This window comes from Megalobrama amblycephala, linkage group LG24, assembly GCF_018812025.1.
Source record: "Megalobrama amblycephala isolate DHTTF-2021 linkage group LG24, ASM1881202v1, whole genome shotgun sequence".
NCBI classification, from domain to species: domain Eukaryota; kingdom Metazoa; phylum Chordata; class Actinopteri; order Cypriniformes; family Xenocyprididae; genus Megalobrama; species Megalobrama amblycephala.
Genome location: NC_063067.1, coordinates 1732400 through 1752095, shown reverse-complemented (window position 1 = coordinate 1752095; position 19696 = coordinate 1732400). Strand labels below are relative to the sequence as shown.

The 19696-nt window shown below is 35.1% G+C and overlaps 3 protein-coding genes across 3 annotated transcripts; 2 read left to right on the top strand and 1 right to left on the bottom strand.

Annotated features, from left to right (window-relative positions):
- The first annotated feature begins 2531 nt into the window (after positions 1–2531).
- On the top strand, positions 2532–7362 carry ppp1r35 (protein phosphatase 1, regulatory subunit 35). Its single transcript, XM_048179398.1, has 6 exons — positions 2532–2716; positions 3323–3487; positions 4482–4578; positions 4843–5052; positions 6370–6503; positions 6997–7362. The coding sequence occupies exons 2-6, from the start codon at positions 3341–3343 to the stop codon at positions 7174–7176; spliced, it is 768 nt and encodes a 255-aa protein (XP_048035355.1). The 5' UTR covers positions 2532–2716; positions 3323–3340; the 3' UTR covers positions 7177–7362.
- Positions 7363–7507: 145 nt separating this feature from the next.
- On the top strand, positions 7508–11223 carry LOC125260840 (growth hormone secretagogue receptor type 1-like). The gene is made up of 3 exons (XM_048179397.1): positions 7508–8795; positions 9983–10439; positions 10655–11223. Exons 1-3 carry the CDS (start codon positions 8508–8510, stop codon positions 10948–10950), a joined length of 1041 nt encoding a protein of 346 aa, XP_048035354.1. The 5' UTR covers positions 7508–8507; the 3' UTR covers positions 10951–11223.
- A 1462-nt stretch (positions 11224–12685) lies between these two features.
- Positions 12686–16247, bottom strand: LOC125260171 (transcription factor HES-1-B). The gene is made up of 4 exons (XM_048178405.1): positions 15088–16247; positions 14908–15003; positions 13820–13904; positions 12686–13654 (listed from the first exon to the last, which is right to left on the bottom strand). Exons 1-4 carry the CDS (start codon positions 15115–15117, stop codon positions 13482–13484), a joined length of 384 nt encoding a protein of 127 aa, XP_048034362.1. The 5' UTR covers positions 15118–16247; the 3' UTR covers positions 12686–13481.
- Positions 16248–19696: the final 3449 nt, after the last annotated feature.

Below are 19696 nucleotides of genomic sequence, written 5' to 3'. Positions count from 1 at the left end.
GGAAAAAAATACTGATGGGTGCCATCAGATATCTGGTTACCAACAGGGATGGGCAGTATTTATGATTTCAAATATGTATTTCAAATACAAAATAGTATTTTGTTATTTGTATTTGATAGGGTTGATGGAAATGGCTTTGTATTTTGTATCAAAATACTTTACTGTTTTGTATTTTTGTAGTTTTAAAATACTTGAAAATACTACATGATGACATCATAAAAATGTGGCCTCTGATTGGTGCTTAGTAGTTTGCCAAGACTTGTTCAGAACAGATGTTAAGTTTTGGTGTTCGTTTTAGTAGCCTAGGCTTAAATAGTTTACCAATTTACATAATGTTTTTGAAAACTATGATACTGAGTAGAAGCTCCCTATATTTATGATTAACATTCAATTGATTAATTAGTTATAAACTAGTTGCTATGAATACAGGAGCCATCAGTTGTCTTCCTATAAATGACTTGTTTGTCATTGAGTCAGTGTTGCTGAGGCAAAGTAGGCCCTTTGTTACCAAACACCAAGTAACTAAATTACAATTATGAGTCATTCGCAAACTGTTAAAAATTAAACTGTTGGTTACTGAAAAACGAACCTTCATCTGGGAGATCACATGTGAATATTTCATCTGTTAAATCCACAATTTGTACATTTTTGCTGCTAGAGGTCGCTTATTCAGTCGCTTATCCTTGATTTTGTGGAATCATAAGATGTGTTGTTTTCACGTCTACATCCAGTGGAAAAGAATCGGGACGGGACTCGGGCAGAAATCATGTTCATGGATGAGATTATTAACATTACTGTAGTATGAAGCAGAGCAGGGCAAGTGATGTTGGAGTTCAACAAGAGATTTCTAATGAGAGACGAGCGCGTCACATGTCTCGAGAGCAGCAGAACTTTTATTATGCCACAGTCGCCACTTCCGCTTCTTTTTGGTCTAGCATATGTGGGGTAACGCACATACGCTAGACTGTATCTATCATATTAGATACCTTTATGTGTTGAAAGTTGTTATGTTTGTTTGGCAGCTGCTTTGAGACACTTGTTGCACACTGCAGTAAGCTAGATCGATATTAGTTATGGTAAAACATGGTACTCGCGGTAAATCAAGAAAACGAGATTTAAACAAGAAGCTATATAATGAGTAGTTTTCTGTCGAAGAATGATTCCAAACAGTTCCTCATCTGTCTAATAAAACATATAATATGTTTTATTAGACAGATGAGCAATATAATGCGTCTTTGATGTTTCCATGTTATCTACAAAATAAAACCGGACATTGAGGGTAACGCGGGTATGATGGCATTGATAAGCAACGCACGGACACGGCCCGTGTCCTGGTTAAAATTGCTTATTTATCTGGATTTAAACACTCTTGGAAACATTTGGGATAAAATAAGTACACAAGTCAACAAAATATATAACATTGTTCTAGTGGTTTTTAGATATTTGAATCCAAAAATCCTATTTGCCTTTAACTGGCTCCATATGTCAGATTTATTGCATGACTCAGGCAGAGAAAAGCTGTTGCTATCAAACACTGTTTACTTAATCAGCTGAGTCAGTGTAATGGTGAAGGGATGATCAAATGGGCCAATTGATGAAAGGTTTGCGAAGAAATTTCATGCTCCCTTGTAAAAGTATTTTTTAGTATTTTTAAAATACAAAAATACAGTAGTTTATTTTGATACATGGTGTGGCTGCTGTATTTTGTAGTTTATTTTGATACACTTAAAATTATTTTATTTTAAAATACATTTTGATGTATTTCTGCCCAAACCTGGTTACCAACATTCTTTAAAATATCTTTTGTGTTCATCAGAAGAAAGAAACTTATACAGGTTTGAAACAAGATGAGCGTGAGTAAATGATAACATTTTTGGTTTGGATTTTTTAGTGAACTGTCCCTTTAAGAAGCATATTGTGTAAGAGAGTAAGAACATGTTTGAATTAAGTTGAGTTTTAACTGCTTTGTCACATAATAAACAAGTTCTGAAATGTGGTTTGACATGCAGATTTCCTTTACATATTGCTACATATTACATATTACAATTAACTACATATTGACTCTCTTATTACTCATTTATATGCCTGTTTCCTCCATTAATCATATGTAAATGTGTGGGGGGTTTTTAGAGAAGTGTCCATACATCTTCCTCTGTAAAATATTCTTGCGTTAACGCCATTTTGTAATTATCGTAACTATTCTGACTTGTAAAAAGCATTCACGTGATCGGACAACTCGTAATTACAACTTTAGAACTCTGAGAGTTTCGACTTGTACCACGTGTTGTCATCTCTTATTTACGCCATTTACGCTAATTACGACATGGCGTGAACGCAGCATATGCCTACAAAGGGATTTTACCTCAGAAAATACATTATTCATAGTATTAACCGCACTTTTATGCCTAGGCTACAGCTGTTTTGAGTTATATATATTTAAATTAAATAAATATGTTCATATCATCGTGTTGAGTGTGTTTAAACATGTTTGTGTGGTGTATATATTATGTATGAATATTTATGTTCTTTCAAGACCTTCAAAGAAAGTCTGCGCATGCCCATTAACGTCGTCTCCACCCGGAAGTACGCCTGCGCGCGGCAGCTGTGGAGGGAGTTTTAATTTTTCTCAAATTAGATATTTTCTGTTTTGATTCTCGCATATTTCACCGTGAAGCGATGTTTTTATTTGGCGCAGCAGCTGACGCCATATTTTGGGGTAAGTTAAGGTTGTATTTTAATGTTTATAAATTCAGGTCGGACTCGTTATTCACGATTTTACAACTACTGTTTATACCTAAACTGTCACCGTAATGTTTATAAACAAAATATAGAGAAACGGTTGACCATAGGTGAAAAAATACAATAGTAAATACTATAGTGTTTTTGAACTATACTATAGTAAATTGTAGTATACTGTATATATTATAGTATTTACAACACTTGTTAATGAATGCTACATACTGTAGTATTAACTATAGTGAACTGATAAACTGTAATAAATACTGTAGTATATTTTAGTTTTTACTACAGTAAACTAGTGTATATTGTAGTATAATATAGTAGAAAACTTAGTACAATATTGGGTAAAGTATTATTATAGTTGTTATATTATCACAGCAACTATAGAATTACCACAATATATTAATTTAAGTACTTTACTATAGTATGGTTCAAAAACACTATAGAACTTACTATAAATTACTATACCTGGGCCATTTTCCAAAGCACTGTTGTAAACAAGCAGTTGTTATCGTTGTGTGTGTGTGTAAATATATGTATATTGTGTTTAGTGTTGTTGATCATGTGTATATCTATCTGTTAGATTGATTTGATCGTATTGATGGAGATGTCAGGAGAACCTCATGTCCGGGTAGCTCCTGAACCTCTGCGGTTCGGACCGGTCCAGACCACAGAACTGGTCTGCCCTGATCTGGACCTGTCTGTCACTCTCACCCCTGAACGCCCAGCAGACAGACGCCGTCGACAGGTTTGAGTCTGTAAAATATGATTCATTAAGGTTTAACAGTCCCAGAGACATGTTTGAACAGGATATAAATAAACCCGTCTTACTGTATCATCAGACTAAATCTGTGTCTCCACTTGAGGATGCTGCAGGGTTTGATTTTACAGTTGCTTTTGAAACCGTTATTTTAAGGCAAGGCACTTCTGGCAAAACTATTGTTTTTCATAAACTGGTCAATTTAGTGATTGAACAAGTCTTCTTTCAGACTTTGTGTTTATTTTATTGCATTTTATCTATTTGCGCCTGTAGATTTCAGTTAAAATACCTATTTTTAAAGGCGATATTTTTATAAATGAGTTTTTTTCTCCACTTCAGCAGCACTTACAAACACCAAAATTTACAGATTTATTTCCGTCTATATTCTGAAGGTTTTTACTGTGGGGTTTGTTCATATATCATTCACACTCATTTATATTCCTAAATATATGCTGAAAATTATTATTTTTTTGATTGTTAACAGTATTTTCTGATTTATGGAGTGATAAAAAGAGATATAAAAAATCCCCTCAGTAAAAACCTTTAACTCTAATATGTCAACAAAATCAAATAAGAATTTTGAATCTGGCTTTATCCAATGTTTAGGTTTATCTTCTGGAAGTGTACGCAAATTAGTACATATTTAATAAATAATGCTTCATTTACATATTTAAACATCTTATAGCACTGTAATTAATCGACTTGTGGAAGTATGGTCATAACTGTTAGTTAAAATTTTTACCCTATTATATTCATGGTTATTTATCATTTAATGAATGCGTACTGTATTTTTGAAGAATATGTATTTGCATGTATGTTTACATTTTAAGTGTATTTACTGTAAATGTGTCTCGTTCTTCCAAAGAATGTTACTGTAGTCATGAACAATGCATGAACTGATGACCTTAAATGCAAAACACGCTTTGGGTGGAAGTGTCAGCCAGATGCATGTAATGTCTTTGTATCTTTGTGTGTGTTTCAGGTGCGTTTTAATGTGAATCCTCAGAGCAGCGGTCATCCAGTGATCCCAGAACCCAGAAATAATCAAACCCGGAAACCTCAAAACAAAGACAAGCACGGTAAAACAAACACAGCTGTTCTGAGTCAATATGAATACTAGATGCAATGGAAGCCAAGTGTTTATTTTGTCATGAAAATCATGTAAAATATAATGCAAAAAATGGTCCTAATAATGGAGATTCACCCTAGAGTAGATTTAAGCTTGATTTAAAACTTGTTCATTTTCTGTAAACTTAGATCGTTCATGTTTCATATTTGCTCTGGAAATGATTCATTTCAGCGTGTTCTGTCATGAATCGAGTGGACATGTTCTTGTTATTCAGGTCATGAATCAGATAAAGGGTGGGATCGGGTAACGAGCGGAGTGTGTGATGGGCAGCTGACAGATGGGGCGGAGCTAAACACTACCCTGGCACTGAGGGCGGAACTTCAGGAAGTGGCAGAGCTGGCTTTCGATCCCGAGAAAGCCGTTAAAGAGAAATTACAGAGTTCAACACTCACAAAGAACCACATCAGTGCTAAAGCAGCAGAGGGTGAGACAACAAAACACAAATGAAATCAGTCTGAGCGTGCAGGATTATTTGCGGTTATTTCAGTGAGTGAATGTACAAACACACTTGCTCAAAGAAACCTTTAGCACACCAGCTTAACGTTCGTCAGAGTTTGTCATTAAAACAATCAATTCACAAATGATTTACCTTGACTTTAATGTGAATCTCACAAAAAATAATAAGAAATATTTCACACCAATAACAAAAGAAAATTTTAATTACATTTTATATAAAGAAGCTTATTTTGAGGATATTATGATTGTTACATTGTGACTATTTTTGCAATAAATAAACTCATTAACCCCTTAAATTGTCATGACTGTAATGAGATTTTTTTTTTATAAAATTGCACATAAATTGAGTACTACAAATACAACTATAGTTTATGCTTACTGTACTTTACATGCAAATTTACTTCACTATTTAAATCTATTTTTCTATTTTGAAGTGTGTTTCATGTTTTGTCTTTTTTTATATAACTTTTATTTCAGTTTTATTTTAGTACATGAAGTTAAACTAAAAAATGAGAAATGTTGCTTTAGCAACTAAAAATTAGTTTTATAATTTATTTCAGTTTATTTTATGACTGTAATGTGAATTTTTAATTAATTATATATACATTGAGTACAACAAATACTACTATAGTTTATGCTTACTGTACTTTACATGCAAATTTACTTTTATTTAAATATTTTAATGGCGATACTGTAATAAAAATGAGATTTGTATTTATTAGGAGAGGTTTACATGTGCACAGATGCCATGAAAATGCAAAAAATGTAAATAGTATGGAGTAGGTTTTATATAGTTTTTATTCATTTTTATTTCATTTAGTTATTTTATCATTATCATTAAACTAACTGATGAAATGTTGCTTTGGCAACTACCTGAAATACATAAAAGTATAATAAAAGTTTATATATATTTTTTTATTTCAGTTAACGCTTATTTTACATGACTAATGTGTTAGTGTTTGTGTTTGTTAAGTGTTTGTTAATCAGAGTACTACAATAGATAGAGTAATAGAGTACTACAAAAAATTACTTCACAATTCAAATCTAATTTTATGGCGATACTGTAATAAAAATGAGATTTGTATTCATTAGGAGGGGTTTACATCATGTGCTCAACTGTCATGAAGACAATACAACAATGCACAACACAAGCTCATATAAACCATTCAAAAGTTAAAAAACTAAATTCTTCACACAAATAGAATCAGCTCATTGTTCACACACTCTGTTGCTTAAATGTGTTAATAATTTGTTTTTTCTTCTATCTTTACCTCGTTTATTACAGGACTGAACTTTCCTCGCTCTCAACACCTATACCGGGCCTTAGTTAGCGTCAGCCTATCACGTGATCAGCTCATCAGCCAGGCACTACAGGATAGGCCAGCACTAGCCCCGCCCACCGCCAGCCAGACCAATAAGGTCAGAGTTCTGTTTGCATCATATTAATATATTATTAGTTTTTCATTTTGGGTTTTCCAACTGCTGGAGTGTTTAATAAAGCAATAAGCCACGAGAGGGATTTTTAATGTCATACATTCATATAAACAATAAAAACAAGACAAAAACAGAGAATACAGTACAACTAATAGAATAAGAAAATAAAATGCATAAACAATGGCAGATTGTTCTCTTCATCTTATTCTAGTTGTGTTGTTTTGTTTTGTTTATTTTTCTAATATCTTCCAACAATTCCATTGTCCTTTTTTTATCATTTAGAATCTTATCTTGGCAATACTTTTGAGCTCACTTCATTAATTAAATCAGTTTTTGGTTGGTATGTTAATATAGAATTCAATTGCGTTAGTAGGCGATATACAATGTATATAAGTAGCACATATTGAAGTAGGTTTGTTATGTTTATTATGGTTTGTACAGATTTTTATAATGCCTCTTATGTTTGTTGTACGTGTAGTTCCCGTCTCCACCACTAGAGGCCCCTGATTTACTGCCGTTCTACAGTCCGGACAAGCTGCTCAGAGAGACTCCGCTGTTGCCAGGCGACCACATCCCTTTGCCCCGCCCACGGCCTGCACCTAGACCCGCCCACACAACCTTTCACCTACATCATCTGCACAAACTCTGGGAGTCATGAACTGGGAATCACACACTTTGTGTGTATGTGTGTGTGTGTGTGTGTGTGTGTGTGTGTGTGAAGGAGAGAATGTCTGCTTTGGTCAATGAGTGTTTGTGTGTTTTGTGTTGTAAGCTTTGTGTATTAATGTATTTTTTTAGCCTAAAGTGAATTAATATAATAGCAATAAATCTGTGATTATTTAAATGATAGTTCGTCACTGATTGAATGTACAAACACACTTTCTGCTCAAAGAAATCTTGTGCACAGCAGCTTAAGGTTCACCGGGGTTAGTCATTAAAACAATCAATTGACAAATTAATTGGCGTGAGTCAACAAGAGGACAGACACCTCACGCTGATTTCTGTGCTCTTCTTTGTTAAAACAGACTTTAAAGAGAATCTTACCAAAATATTTCACACCAAAATCTAAAGAAAACAGTAATGATATTTTGCATAAAGAAATTGAGGCCTTTTTTTTTTTTTTTTTGCATTGTGACTATTTTCACTGTAATTAAACTCGTTAACCCCCTAAATTCTCTTAAGCAAAATGCAAATTGTTTAATTATACATAAATGAGTTTGAGTACTACAAATACTAATATTGTTTATACTTGCTGTGCTTTACATGCTTTTTATGAAAATACTAACAAAAATGAGATTTGTATTCATTAGGAGGGATTTATATTAGTCATTAGGTTATGTAGTTTTTATTCATTTCAGTTTTAGTTATTTTAGTACATAAATGAAAAATGTTGCTTTGGCAACTAGTTTTGTTTCAGTTAACATTTATTTTACATGAATCAAGTCTTTTTTTTTTGTTAATTATACATAAATTAAATTGAGTACTACAAATACTATAGTTACTTACTGTATTTTACAATTTCTATTTTTTATGGCGATGCTGTAATAAAAAAGAGATCTGTATTCATTAGGAGGGGTTTAAATGTGCTCAAATGTCTTGAATACAATCTAAAAAGCTTGAAGTAGGTTTATTTTCATGCTGCATGTACTATATATTTTTATATTTTTGATTTTGGGGTGAATATTACAAATATTGTTCGCTCTAATTGACGAAGTGCTTTTACATGCATGCATGTACAAGTTACAAATCCGGTCTGTACCACGAAGAGATCAGTGTCTTGTGTTTGTCTCTGAATGTACAAACACCTGTGTGTGTGTGTGTGTGATTGAGTGAATTCGATCTCTTCCTCTGGTCTTGGAGGTGGCACTGATCTCCAGCGGTGGGCGTCACAGAGAGACAGAAGAGGAGCGGAGATCCAGCCGCACATTCAATAACCGTCCTGCAGCTCTGTACTGAGCTCAGTGATGATGAAGGAAACGCTCCAGTGACATGGATGGGCTGGAAGGTTCTGGATCTGGATCCGGTTGGTGCGTGAACTGTGGGAACAGATCGGACTGGGAAGACTGGTTAGGCCCGTCGCTCTTCGGCGACACCGTGCTTGTGGTCGTTACGACGGTGTGCGTTCCGCTGCTGCTGCTCGGCCTGCTGGGAAACGCCCTAACGATTCTGGTGGTGTGGCGACGCCCACAGATGAGAAGCACCACCTACCTGTACCTGAGCAGTATGGCCGTATCAGACATCCTGATTTTGCTGTTGATGCCTCTGGATCTCTATAAGGTATTCGAGTGTTCACATGCTATTTCATGAGACTGTCGCTCACACCGACAACGATTATTGCCAGAGGTTGTGTGTCGCCATGTGGTCGAGTTCTAGTAGGCGTTCCTACTGTGCCGCAGTACATGCAACTGTTTGCTATCAAATAGGGATGCACTAATACTACTTTTTCCAGAAAGTGTCCGAAACCGATGCTTTTATTTTTAGTGTTTGCCGATACTTCATTTTTAATTGTTTCGAATATTGGGCAGAGAAACCAAAAGACTATAAATCAAATAAGTTGGCTTAGCAAATAGATATTTCCTTCAGTTATTTTCATGCATAATTATGCCTGTTAAAGGATTAGTTCACTTTCAAATTAAAATTTCCTGATAATTTACTCACCTCCATGTCATCCAAGATGTTCATGTCTTTCTTTCTTCAGTCGAAAAGAAATTAAGGTTTTTGATGAAAACATTCCAGGATTTTTCTCCATATAGTGGACTTAAATACAAAAAAAATACAAATGTATATGCTTTATAAACACAAATGATCGCCTTCCAAGTGCTTCCCCCAAAACCGCACTTTCAAAGGTGATCATTTGTTTAGATAAAGTATATACATTTACCTTTTTTTTAGAAAATGAGTTATGGTTTCTCTAGATAAGACTCTTATTCCTCGTCTGGGATCGTTTAAAGCTCTTTGAAGCTGCACTGAAACTGTAATTTTGACCTTCAACCGTTTGGACTCCATTGAAGTCCACTATAAGGAGAAAAATCCTGGAATGTTTTCATCAAAAACCTTAATTTCTTTTCGACTGACGAAAGAAAGACATGAACAACTTGGATGACATGGGGGTGAGTAAATTATCAGCAAAATTTTATTTGAAAGTGAACTAATCCTTTAAAATGTATTGCACCGTTACTTTCACTGTTTATTGCTCGATTATATTTTATGTTTAATTTAATAGCACAGTGAATATTTAAAGCAGTGAGTGATTTTCTCTTTGTCTTTTGTTGTTAGATTAACATTAAGAACAAAGACATCAAAGGGCTCCAGACTGCGACCAAATAGTTGAATTTTGCGACCTTTTTTCCTGCCGGTGCGACTGAATTTTGTTAGAGGCGATGATAGTGTGCACTTGGCATTAATAGCCGAAAAACTGCACATTTTTCGCTCAACATTAACGTACGTTTTTGCTCTGCTCGCAGCTGTGGCGGTATCGTCCGTGGTTGCTGGGGGACGCCGTGTGCAAGCTGTCGGTGTTTGTGGGAGAATGCTGCACCTTCTCATCCATCTTGCACATGACTGCACTGGGGGCGGAGCGATACCTGGCCGTATGCTTCCCTCTCCGCGCACGCTTGCTCGTGACGAGGAGGCGTGTCCGCGTGCTAATCGCAGGGCTGTGGGGCGTGGCCATGCTCAGTGCGGGACCCGCGTTGGCTTTGGTAGGGGTGGAGCAATTCGAGGGCGGAGCCAGCGAATGCCGCTGCACGCAGTACGCTCAGACCTCCGGGCTCCTGAAAGCCATGCTGTGGCTCTCCAACCTCTATTTCATTTGCCCTCTCACAATTCTGACCCTCCTCTACGGCCTGATCGCCCGCCGCCTGCACCTGCGCGCACACACGCACCGAGACAAAACGCACCACCAGACCCTCCGGATGATGGGTGAGCACAGAGGATTATGGGTAATAATAAAATTTGACATTAGATCCTTAAGGAAGTATTTACTTCTAACTGTCATATAAAAAAGCGCAGAATTAGCGGTGTGTATCAATATAACTACATGAGGATGAGTAAATCAAGACAGGATTTTCATTTTTAGGTGAACTTTTCCTTTTAAAGCTCATTTGAATGTCATTTTCTGTTCTGTTTCTCCGCAGTGGTAATCGTGCTGGTGTTCATCTTGTGTTGGCTGCCGTTCCATGTGAGTCGGACGCTGTTTTCGGTGTCGGACTCCAGTGATTTGTATTACATCAGTCAGTATTTTAATCTGGTGTCTTTAGTGCTGTTTTATGTCAGTGCTGCTGTGAATCCTCTGCTGTACAACATCATGTCCGCTCGCTACCGCGCCAATGTCCTCGCCATGCTGCGGTCAATAGTGGGCTCCACGGACGAGCAGCACCACAGGGCCCGCACCTCCCCGCTCACCGCCTCTCACTCCAGCACACACTTCTGACCTGTGTGTGTTAGGCTTGAAACAAACTGTACACAAATAAGACTTTGGAGGGAACTAATACTGAGGTTTATTACCACCACAGTAACACAAGAATGCACTGTAACTGTTCAGTGGGGCCACTGGCCAAGCATTTGTGTTCATCCGTTCAGGTTTACTTTTTGCATTTATGTACTTTCGTACTTTTGCATTTGTTTACATTTACTTTTGCGTACTTTTATATTTTTGCATTCATTTACATTTACACTTTGCATTTATGTAGTTTACTACTTTTGCATTCGTTTACATTTACTTTTTGCATTTGCGTACTTTTTTTTTTTGCATTCGTTTACATTTTGTATTTATATACTTTCATACTTTTGCATTCATTTACGTTTACGTTTTGCATTTATGTACTTTCGTACTTTTGATTTCATTTACATTTCATTTTTACATTTCATTTTTACATTATTTTTGCATTCGTTTACATTTTGCATTTATGTACTTTTGTACATTTGCATTCGTTTACATTTACATTTTGGCATTTATGTACTTTTGTACGTTTGCATTTGTTTACATTTACTTTTTGCATTTACGTACTTATGCATTCGTTTACGTTTTGTATTTACGTACTTTAGTACTTTTGCATTCATTTACATTTATGCATTTACGTACTTTTGTACTTTTGCATTCGTTTACGTTTTGTATTTACGTACTTTCGCATTCATTTACGTTTACGTTTTGCATTTGCGTACTTTCGCATTAGTTTTTGCATTTATGTACTTTTGTACATTTGCATTTGTTTACATTTACTTTTGCATTTACGTACTTTTGCATTCATTTACGTTTAACGTTTTGCATTTACGTACTTTCGTACTTTTGCATTTGTTCATTTTTACTTTTTTGCATTTGTGTACTTTCGTACTTTTGCTTTCATTTACATTTACACTTTGCATTTACGTACTTTAGTACTTTTGCATTCATTTACATTTTCTTTTTGCATTTGCGTACTTTTGTATTTTTGCATTCCTTTACATATACATTTTGTATTTACGGACTTTTGCATTCATTTACGTTTACGTTTTGCATTTGCGTACTTTGGTACTTTTGCATTTGTTCACTTTTACTTTTTTGCATTTGTGTACTTGCCCTGCAGATGGACACATTCGGCATAAAGGAACAAGAGTCATTGTGACTCTTCTGATGAACGACAAAATATCTACAAATGGACAGAGCATCATTGAGCCTTTTAGCAACACTATACATATATTTAATGTGTGTTTTAAATTGTATTTATTTATTGTGTTTGATGGGGCTTATTTCATGGATATCAAATAAAAGGCAGTTCTTTGTGACACTGTGATGTGTTTTATGAAAGCAATAGTGCAGTGAGGGATGAATGTTCTGTTTTTTCCATCTGCATGTTAGGCCTACAGTGACGAGAAACCGATGATTGATAATTTAAATGGAAATGCAATGGAAATACATTTGAATATCAGGTAGCTTAGTTCTACTTTATGATTTATAAGCTTAACTTGTTTCTGTAGCTTGTTCTCTGTAATATGCTTTAAAAAGATGGTGAGGAGATTTTTTTTGCAGGTTCATTAACCTCAGCCAGCATAGCTGAAAAAAAGAAAGAAAAAAAGCTATCTCTTTAATCCTCTTGTCATTCCAAACTTGACTAACTTTGTTCTGCAGGACACAGAAGAAGATATTTTGAAGAAATCTGGGTATCAAACAACATTAAACCTTATTGCCTTCCATTGGTAGACAAAACACATACATTTCTCAACAACAACAAAAAATCTTCTGTTCAACCGACGAAAGAAAGTCGTGTTTGGAAAGACACGGGGGTGAGTAAATGACAGAATGTTCATTTTTGAGTGAACTTCTAGCTCTAACATTTTAACAGATTGAAAAAGTAATTCACGCAATTGAATTCGATCAAGATAAAATATACCGGTCGCGTTAGCATGACACAAAAACATTTTAAGCAGACACCTAGTTTAAAATGGATGCTTAAATACAAAAGTATCGAACTTTTAGATAGCAGAAGAAAAATAATTACCTCAAATTTGAGCATTTCTCGTGAGGCGAATTACTCCCGCGTTTCTTTTTTTTTCAGACAAAGGGGCGACTTTACTGCGCACGCGCGAAGTGAACATTTTTCACCGTTTCATCAGTTCATTGGCGATAATTTGTTTTAAGAATGATGTCATTCTGTCATTATTAATGTTTACTAAAGTGATTCTCTCGCAATTTTTAAATGCTCAATGGTTTTGCTCTTTCATACCACATTAGGCACACAGAAAGTAAGTTGAATTCATTTTATTTACACGAATTATTATAATTAAAGTGCTCAACAAATAGACTATAATATACAATTTCCGGCACGTAAGAAAAAAAAATATGCATATTAAATTTTGGCTTTTTGACTTTTATGTCAATTTCTTATGTCATTACAAAAGCATTATTTTTTATGTGGCGGAAATTGGGCTTCCATTTTAACAAACAAGACTAAAACGCTTTATATTAATACAGAGGGATTGGCAGTTTTAGCTCCAGGGTCTCCAGACGTTCGTGAGTGTGAGTGGATTTGGGTTCTGTGACGTGTCAGGTCGGTCCTGGTTTCCCGCGCTCGGGCATCGGTCCGCGTCTGTGGTTCTGAAGAAGCGCGCGATCTCCCTCACACATGCCGCGTATCCTGCACAGAACCGACTCCACCCATCTGACGCATCAAACAGAAGACTTTTCATCAGATAAAGCTGTTAATTTGTCTTTTTATTACCATGTATTTCTTATACGTTATGTAATTTTATTTTTTACGTTTTTGATTAAAAAAAGATTAATTATTATTATTATTATTATTATTATTATTATTATTATTATTTACCTGTTGAAGGGCAGTGCAGCGCGCGCAGGTGTCGTACGGTGAACTCGAGAATTTCCGCCTTTTCCAGTTTAGATGATTGACAGCTCTAAAAAAATACAAATAGGTTTAGAAAATTGAAAACATATTAAAATAAAAGACTTTTAAAGGATTAGTTCACTTTCAAATTAAAATTTCCTGATCATTTACTCACCCCCATGTCATCCAAGATGTTCATGTCTTTCTTTCTTCAGTCAAAAAGAAATTAAGGTTTTTCATGAAAACATTCCAGGATTTTTCTCCATATAGTGGACTTCAATGACCTCCAAACGGTTGAAGGTCAAAATTACAGTTTCAGTGCAGCTTCAAAGGGCTTTAAACGATCCCGGACGAGAAATCAGGGTCTTATCTAGTGAAACGATTGGTCATTTTTGAAAAAATAAATAAATACATTTTATACATTTTAACCATAAATGCTCATCTTAAACTAGCTCTCTTCTTCTTCTTCTTCTTCTTCTTCTCTATTTGAATTCCAGCTGTGTAGACACTGCTAAGTGTATTACTGCCCTTCACAGGTCAAAGTTTGAACTAAATTGTCATATTCAATATGCTAGTGCAAGTATATAACAATCAGTTCAAACTTTGACCTGTGGAGGGCAGTAATACACTTAGCAGTATCTACACTGCCAGAATTCTAATAGAGAAGAAAAAGAAGAGAGCTAGTTCAAGATGAGCATTTATGGTTAAAACGTATATAATTTTTAATTTTTTTTAGAAAATGAGCGATGGTTTCTCTAGATAAGAACCTTATTTCTCGTCTGGGATCATGTAGAGCTCTTTGAAGCTGCACTGAAACTGTAATTTTGACCTTCAACCGGTTGGAGGCCACTGAAGTCCACTATATGGAGAAAAATCCTGGAATGTTTTCATCAAAAACCTTAATTTCTTTTCGACTGAAGAAAGAAAGACATGAACATCTTGGATGACATGGGGGTGAGTAAATTATCAGGAAATTTTAATTTGAAAGTGAACTAATCCTTTAAATACTAAAATCATATTCAAATGAAATATTTTTCCCTTCCTTTTTTTTTTTTTGGCGCGCTCGTGCTCACCGTGGTTGCGCGGGCTTGAATCAGCAGCGCGCGCAGCTCTCCGATGCACGCGTTGATGCGCGCTCGCCTCCGTCGCTCCATCAGCGGTTTAGAGATCTTAAACAATCAGGAAACAACTTAAACACACAATAAACACGCCAGTATAAAATAGTTAAACACGAAAGAGAAAAATGCGTTTACCTTAGACCTGTGCTGCGAGATTCCGGCCATTTCAGCACGCGAGATTGAACTGTCCGATACTCTTGCGCCGTTATATGACCCGCGGAGAACAAAAGTTGAGTGTTGGTTTCCGCCCAAATCTGTGGGTGGTAAAGTGTATGTGTGTTTTATTCATAAGGGTTTAATCTGCGGCCCCTCGCAGGGATTAAAGCTGCGGCTGAAGGGCTCAACCTGTCAATCATCTGTGATTGACAGCCGCCGGACGTTCATGCAATAGCAGTTTCAGTGCAACTGTTTTAATGTGTTTTTATGTAATATGATAAAGAATATACTTTTTTCTAGTTTATTAGTGGATAGTTTTCAAGTGTGGAAATGTATAAAGAAAAACAAAGCATACAGAACATCTCCAGATCCCACAGGCTGTGTCGCATATCCCTGTCAGCTGCTTTATAGGCAGCACTTTTGAGAAACTTCAGATTCCTAGAAATGCTGCTGATTTGAAATTCTAGAAATGTTGCTCATTTAGAGTTATTTGCAATGATTTCCAAAGACAAGCTCAAGTTTTACCCCCCAGTGGATTCTTGAAAATTCAATCTTGCAAACTAAACCCTCCAAGTATGCATACTAGGTAGGCAGCTCACTATGTTCTGAGACACAGACACTCACAGCCGGAGGTCTGAAAGCGATTGTGGGAAACAGAAAGAAAACATGCTCCATACATCTGCTCCCATCCACTCGTTCTTTCAAATCCCTCGTTCATCTGCTCCACCCCTCCACGCCTTTACAGCACACAAGAAAAGACCAACACGATCTTCAGCATGACACACGGCACACAAATCATGTATAGAGGAGAGAGAGCTGCTGAAGTGATCAGGCACCGGTTCACCTGCTGGAGCAGAAAATAGGTTGAAAAAACCCACAGATTCACATAGAAAGAGGGACACAAGCCACATCTATGTTCACTCAAACTTGATAAAAAAAACCAAAAAACACTTTTTACATTTTCTGGATAAACATGTAGCATAATAAAGCGCTGCAGTGATGACATTTTTGGAAGTTCAGATCACCCTGATTCCCTAGACAAAAACCCAAATGGATCTTCCATTTCCTCACAATTCCAAGTTTATAACTCACAATTCTTTTTTCCTCCCAATTCCGAGTTTATAACTCACAATTCTGACTTTTTTTCCTCACAATTCCAAGTTTATATCTCACAATTCTGACTTTTTTTCCTCACAATTCCAAGTTTATATCTCACAATTCTGACTTTTTTCCTCACAATTCCAAGTTTATAACTCACAATTCTTTTTTCCTCCCAATTCCGAGTTTATAACTCACAATTCTGACTTTTTTCCTCACAATTCCAAGTTTATATCTCACAATTCTGACTTTTTTTCCTCACAATTCCAAGTTTATATCTCACAATTCTGACTTTTTTTCCTCACAATTCCAAGTTTATATCTCACAATTCTGACTTTTTTCCTCCCAATTCCGAGTTTATAACTCACAATTCTAACTTTTTTCCTCCCAATTCCGAGTTTATAACTCACAATTCTTTTTTCCTCCCAATTCCGAGTTTATAACTCACAATTCTGACTTTTTTTCCTCCCAATTCCGTTTATAACTCACAATTCTGACTTTTTTTCCTCATAATTCCAAGTTTATATCTCACAATTCTGACTTTTTTTCCTCACAATTCCAAGTTTATAATTCACAATTCTGTCTTTTTTTCCTCACAATTCTGACTTTATCTCTCACAATTCTAACTTTTTTCCTCACAATTCCAAGTTTATAACTCACAATTCTAACTTTTTTCCTCACAATTCTTTTTTCCTCACAATTCCAAGTTTATAACTCACAATTCTGACTTTTTTCCTCACAATTCTTTTTTCCTCCCAATTCCGAGTTTATAACTCACAATTCTGACTTTTTTCCTCACAATTCCAAGTTTATATCTCACAATTCTAACATTTTTTCCTCACAATTCCAAGTTTATAACTCACAATTCTGACTTTTTTCCTCACAATTCTTTTTCCCTCACAATTCCAAGTTTATAACTCACAATTCTGACTTTTTTCCTCACAATTCTTTTTCCCTCACAATTCCAAGTTTATAACTCACAATTCTGACTTTTTTCCTCACAATTCTTTTTTCCTCACAATTCCAAGTTTATAACTCACAATTCTGACTTTTTTTCCTCAATTCTTTTTTCCTCCCAATTCCGAGTTTATAACTCACAATTCAGACTTTTTTCCCTCCCAATTCCAAGTTTATAACTCACAATTCTGACTTTCTCACAATTCCAACTTTTTTCCTCACAATTCCGAGTTTATAACTCACAATTCTGACTTTTTTTCCTCGCAATTCTTTTTTCCTCACAATTCCAAGTTTATAACTCACAATTCTAACTTTTTTCCTAGTTTATAACTCAGAATTCTGACTTTATTTATCACAATTCTAACATTTTTCCTCACAATTCCGAGTTTGTATCTCACAATTCTGACTTTTTTCCTCACAATTCCGAGTTTATATCTCACAATTCTGACTTTTTTCCTCACAATTCCAAGTTTATAACTCACAATTCTGACTTTTTTCCTCAATTCTTTTTTCCTCCCAATTCCGAGTTTATAACTCCCAATTCTGACTTTTTTCCCTCACAATTCCAAGTTTATAACTCACAATTCTGACTTTCTCACAATTCCAACTTTTTTCCTCACAATTCCAAGTTTATAACTCACAATTCTGACTTTTTTCCTCACAATTCTTTTTTCCTCACAATTCCAAGTTTATAACTCACAATTCTAACTTTTTTCCTAGTTTATAACTCAGAATTCTGACTTTATTTATCACAATTCTAACTTTTTTCCTCACAATTCCAAGTTTATAACTCAGAATTCTGACTTTCTCACAATTCCAACTTTTTTCCTCACAATTCCGAGTTTATAACTCACAATTCTGACTTTTTTCCTCACAATTCTTTTTTCCTCCCAATTCCAAGTTTATAACTCACAATTCTGACTTTTTTTCCTCAATTCTTTTTTCCTCCCAATTCCGAGTTTATAACTCACAATTCTGACTTTTTTCCCCTCACAATTCCAAGTTTATAACTCACAATTCTGACTTTCTCACAATTCCAACTTTTTTCCTCACAATTCCGAGTTTATAACTCACAATTCTGACTTTTTTTCCTCGCAATTCTTTTTTCCTCATAATTCCAAGTTTATAACTCACAATTCTAACTTTTTTCCTAGTTTATAACTCAGAATTCTGACTTTTTTCCTCACAATTCCGAGTTTATAACTCACAATTCTGACTTTTTTCCTCACAATTCCAAGTTTATATCTCACAATTCTAACATTTTTTCCTCACAATTCCAAGTTTATAACTCACAATTCTGACTTTCTCACAATTCCAACTTTTTTCCTCACAATTCCGAGTTTATAACTCACAATTCTGACTTTTTTTCCTCAATTCTTTTTTCCTCCCAATTCCGAGTTTATAACTCACAATTCAGACTTTTTTCCCTCCCAATTCCAAGTTTATAACTCACAATTCTGACTTTCTCACAATTCCAACTTTTTTCCTCACAATTCCGAGTTTATAACTCACAATTCTGACTTTTTTCCTCACAATTCTTTTTTCCTCACAATTCCAAGTTTATAACTCACAATTCTGACTTTTTTCCTCACAATTCTTTTTTCCTCACAATTCCAAGTTTATAACTCACAATTCTGACTTTTTTTCCTCAATTCTTTTTTCCTCCCAATTCCGAGTTTATAACTCACAATTCAGACTTTTTTCCCTCCCAATTCCAAGTTTATAACTCACAATTCTGACTTTCTCACAATTCCAACTTTTTTCCTCACAATTCCGAGTTTATAACTCACAATTCTGACTTTTTTTCCTCGCAATTCTTTTTTCCTCACAATTCCAAGTTTATAACTCACAATTCTAACTTTTTTCCTAGTTTATAACTCAGAATTCTGACTTTATTTATCACAATTCTAACTTTTTTCCTGACAATTCCGAGTTTATATCTCACAATTCTGACTTTTTTCCCTAACAATTCCAAGTTTATATCTCAGAATTCTAACATTTTTCCTCACAATTCCGAGTTTGTATCTCACAATTCTGACTTTTTTCCTCACAATTCCGAGTTTATATCTCACAATTCTGACTTTTTTCCTCACAATTCCAAGTTTATAACTCACAATTCTGACTTTTTTCCTCAATTCTTTTTTCCTCCCAATTCCGAGTTTATAACTCACAATTCTGACTTTTTTCCCTCACAATTCCAAGTTTATAACTCACAATTCTGACTTTCTCACAATTCCAACTTTTTCCTCACAATTCCAAGTTTATAACTCATAATTCTGACTTTTTTCCTCACAATTCTTTTTTCCTCACAATTCCAAGTTTATAACTCACAATTCTAACTTTTTTCCTAGTTTATAACTCAGAATTCTGACTTTATTTATCACAATTCTGACTTTTTTCCTCACAATTCCGAGTTTATATCTCACAATTCTGACTTTTTTCCTCACAATTCCAAGTTTATAACTCACAATTCTGACTTTTTTCCTCAATTCTTTTTTCCTCCCAATTCCGAGTTTATAACTCACAATTCTGA

Coding starts and splice junctions, on each gene's coding strand:
- ppp1r35 (XM_048179398.1), top strand. CDS start 3,341: ATGGAGATGTCAGGAGAACCTCATGTCCGGGTAGCTCCTGAACCTCTG. Junction 3,488..4,481: donor CAGACAGACGCCGTCGACAG/GTTTGAGTCTGT, acceptor TGTGTGTTTCAG/GTGCGTTTTAATGTGAATCC. Junction 5,053..6,369: donor CAGTGCTAAAGCAGCAGAGG/GTGAGACAACAA, acceptor CGTTTATTACAG/GACTGAACTTTCCTCGCTCT.
- LOC125260840 (XM_048179397.1), top strand. CDS start 8,508: ATGGATGGGCTGGAAGGTTCTGGATCTGGATCCGGTTGGTGCGTGAAC. Junction 8,796..9,982: donor TGCCTCTGGATCTCTATAAG/GTATTCGAGTGT, acceptor CTCTGCTCGCAG/CTGTGGCGGTATCGTCCGTG. Junction 10,440..10,654: donor CCAGACCCTCCGGATGATGG/GTGAGCACAGAG, acceptor GTTTCTCCGCAG/TGGTAATCGTGCTGGTGTTC.
- LOC125260171 (XM_048178405.1), bottom strand. CDS start 15,117: ATGGCCGGAATCTCGCAGCACAGGTCTAAG. Junction 13,905..14,907: donor TTCAAGCCCGCGCAACCACG/GTGAGCACGAGC, acceptor GTATTTTTTTAG/AGCTGTCAATCATCTAAACT. Junction 13,655..13,819: donor GCTGCACTGCCCTTCAACAG/GTAAATAATAAT, acceptor TTGATGCGTCAG/ATGGGTGGAGTCGGTTCTGT.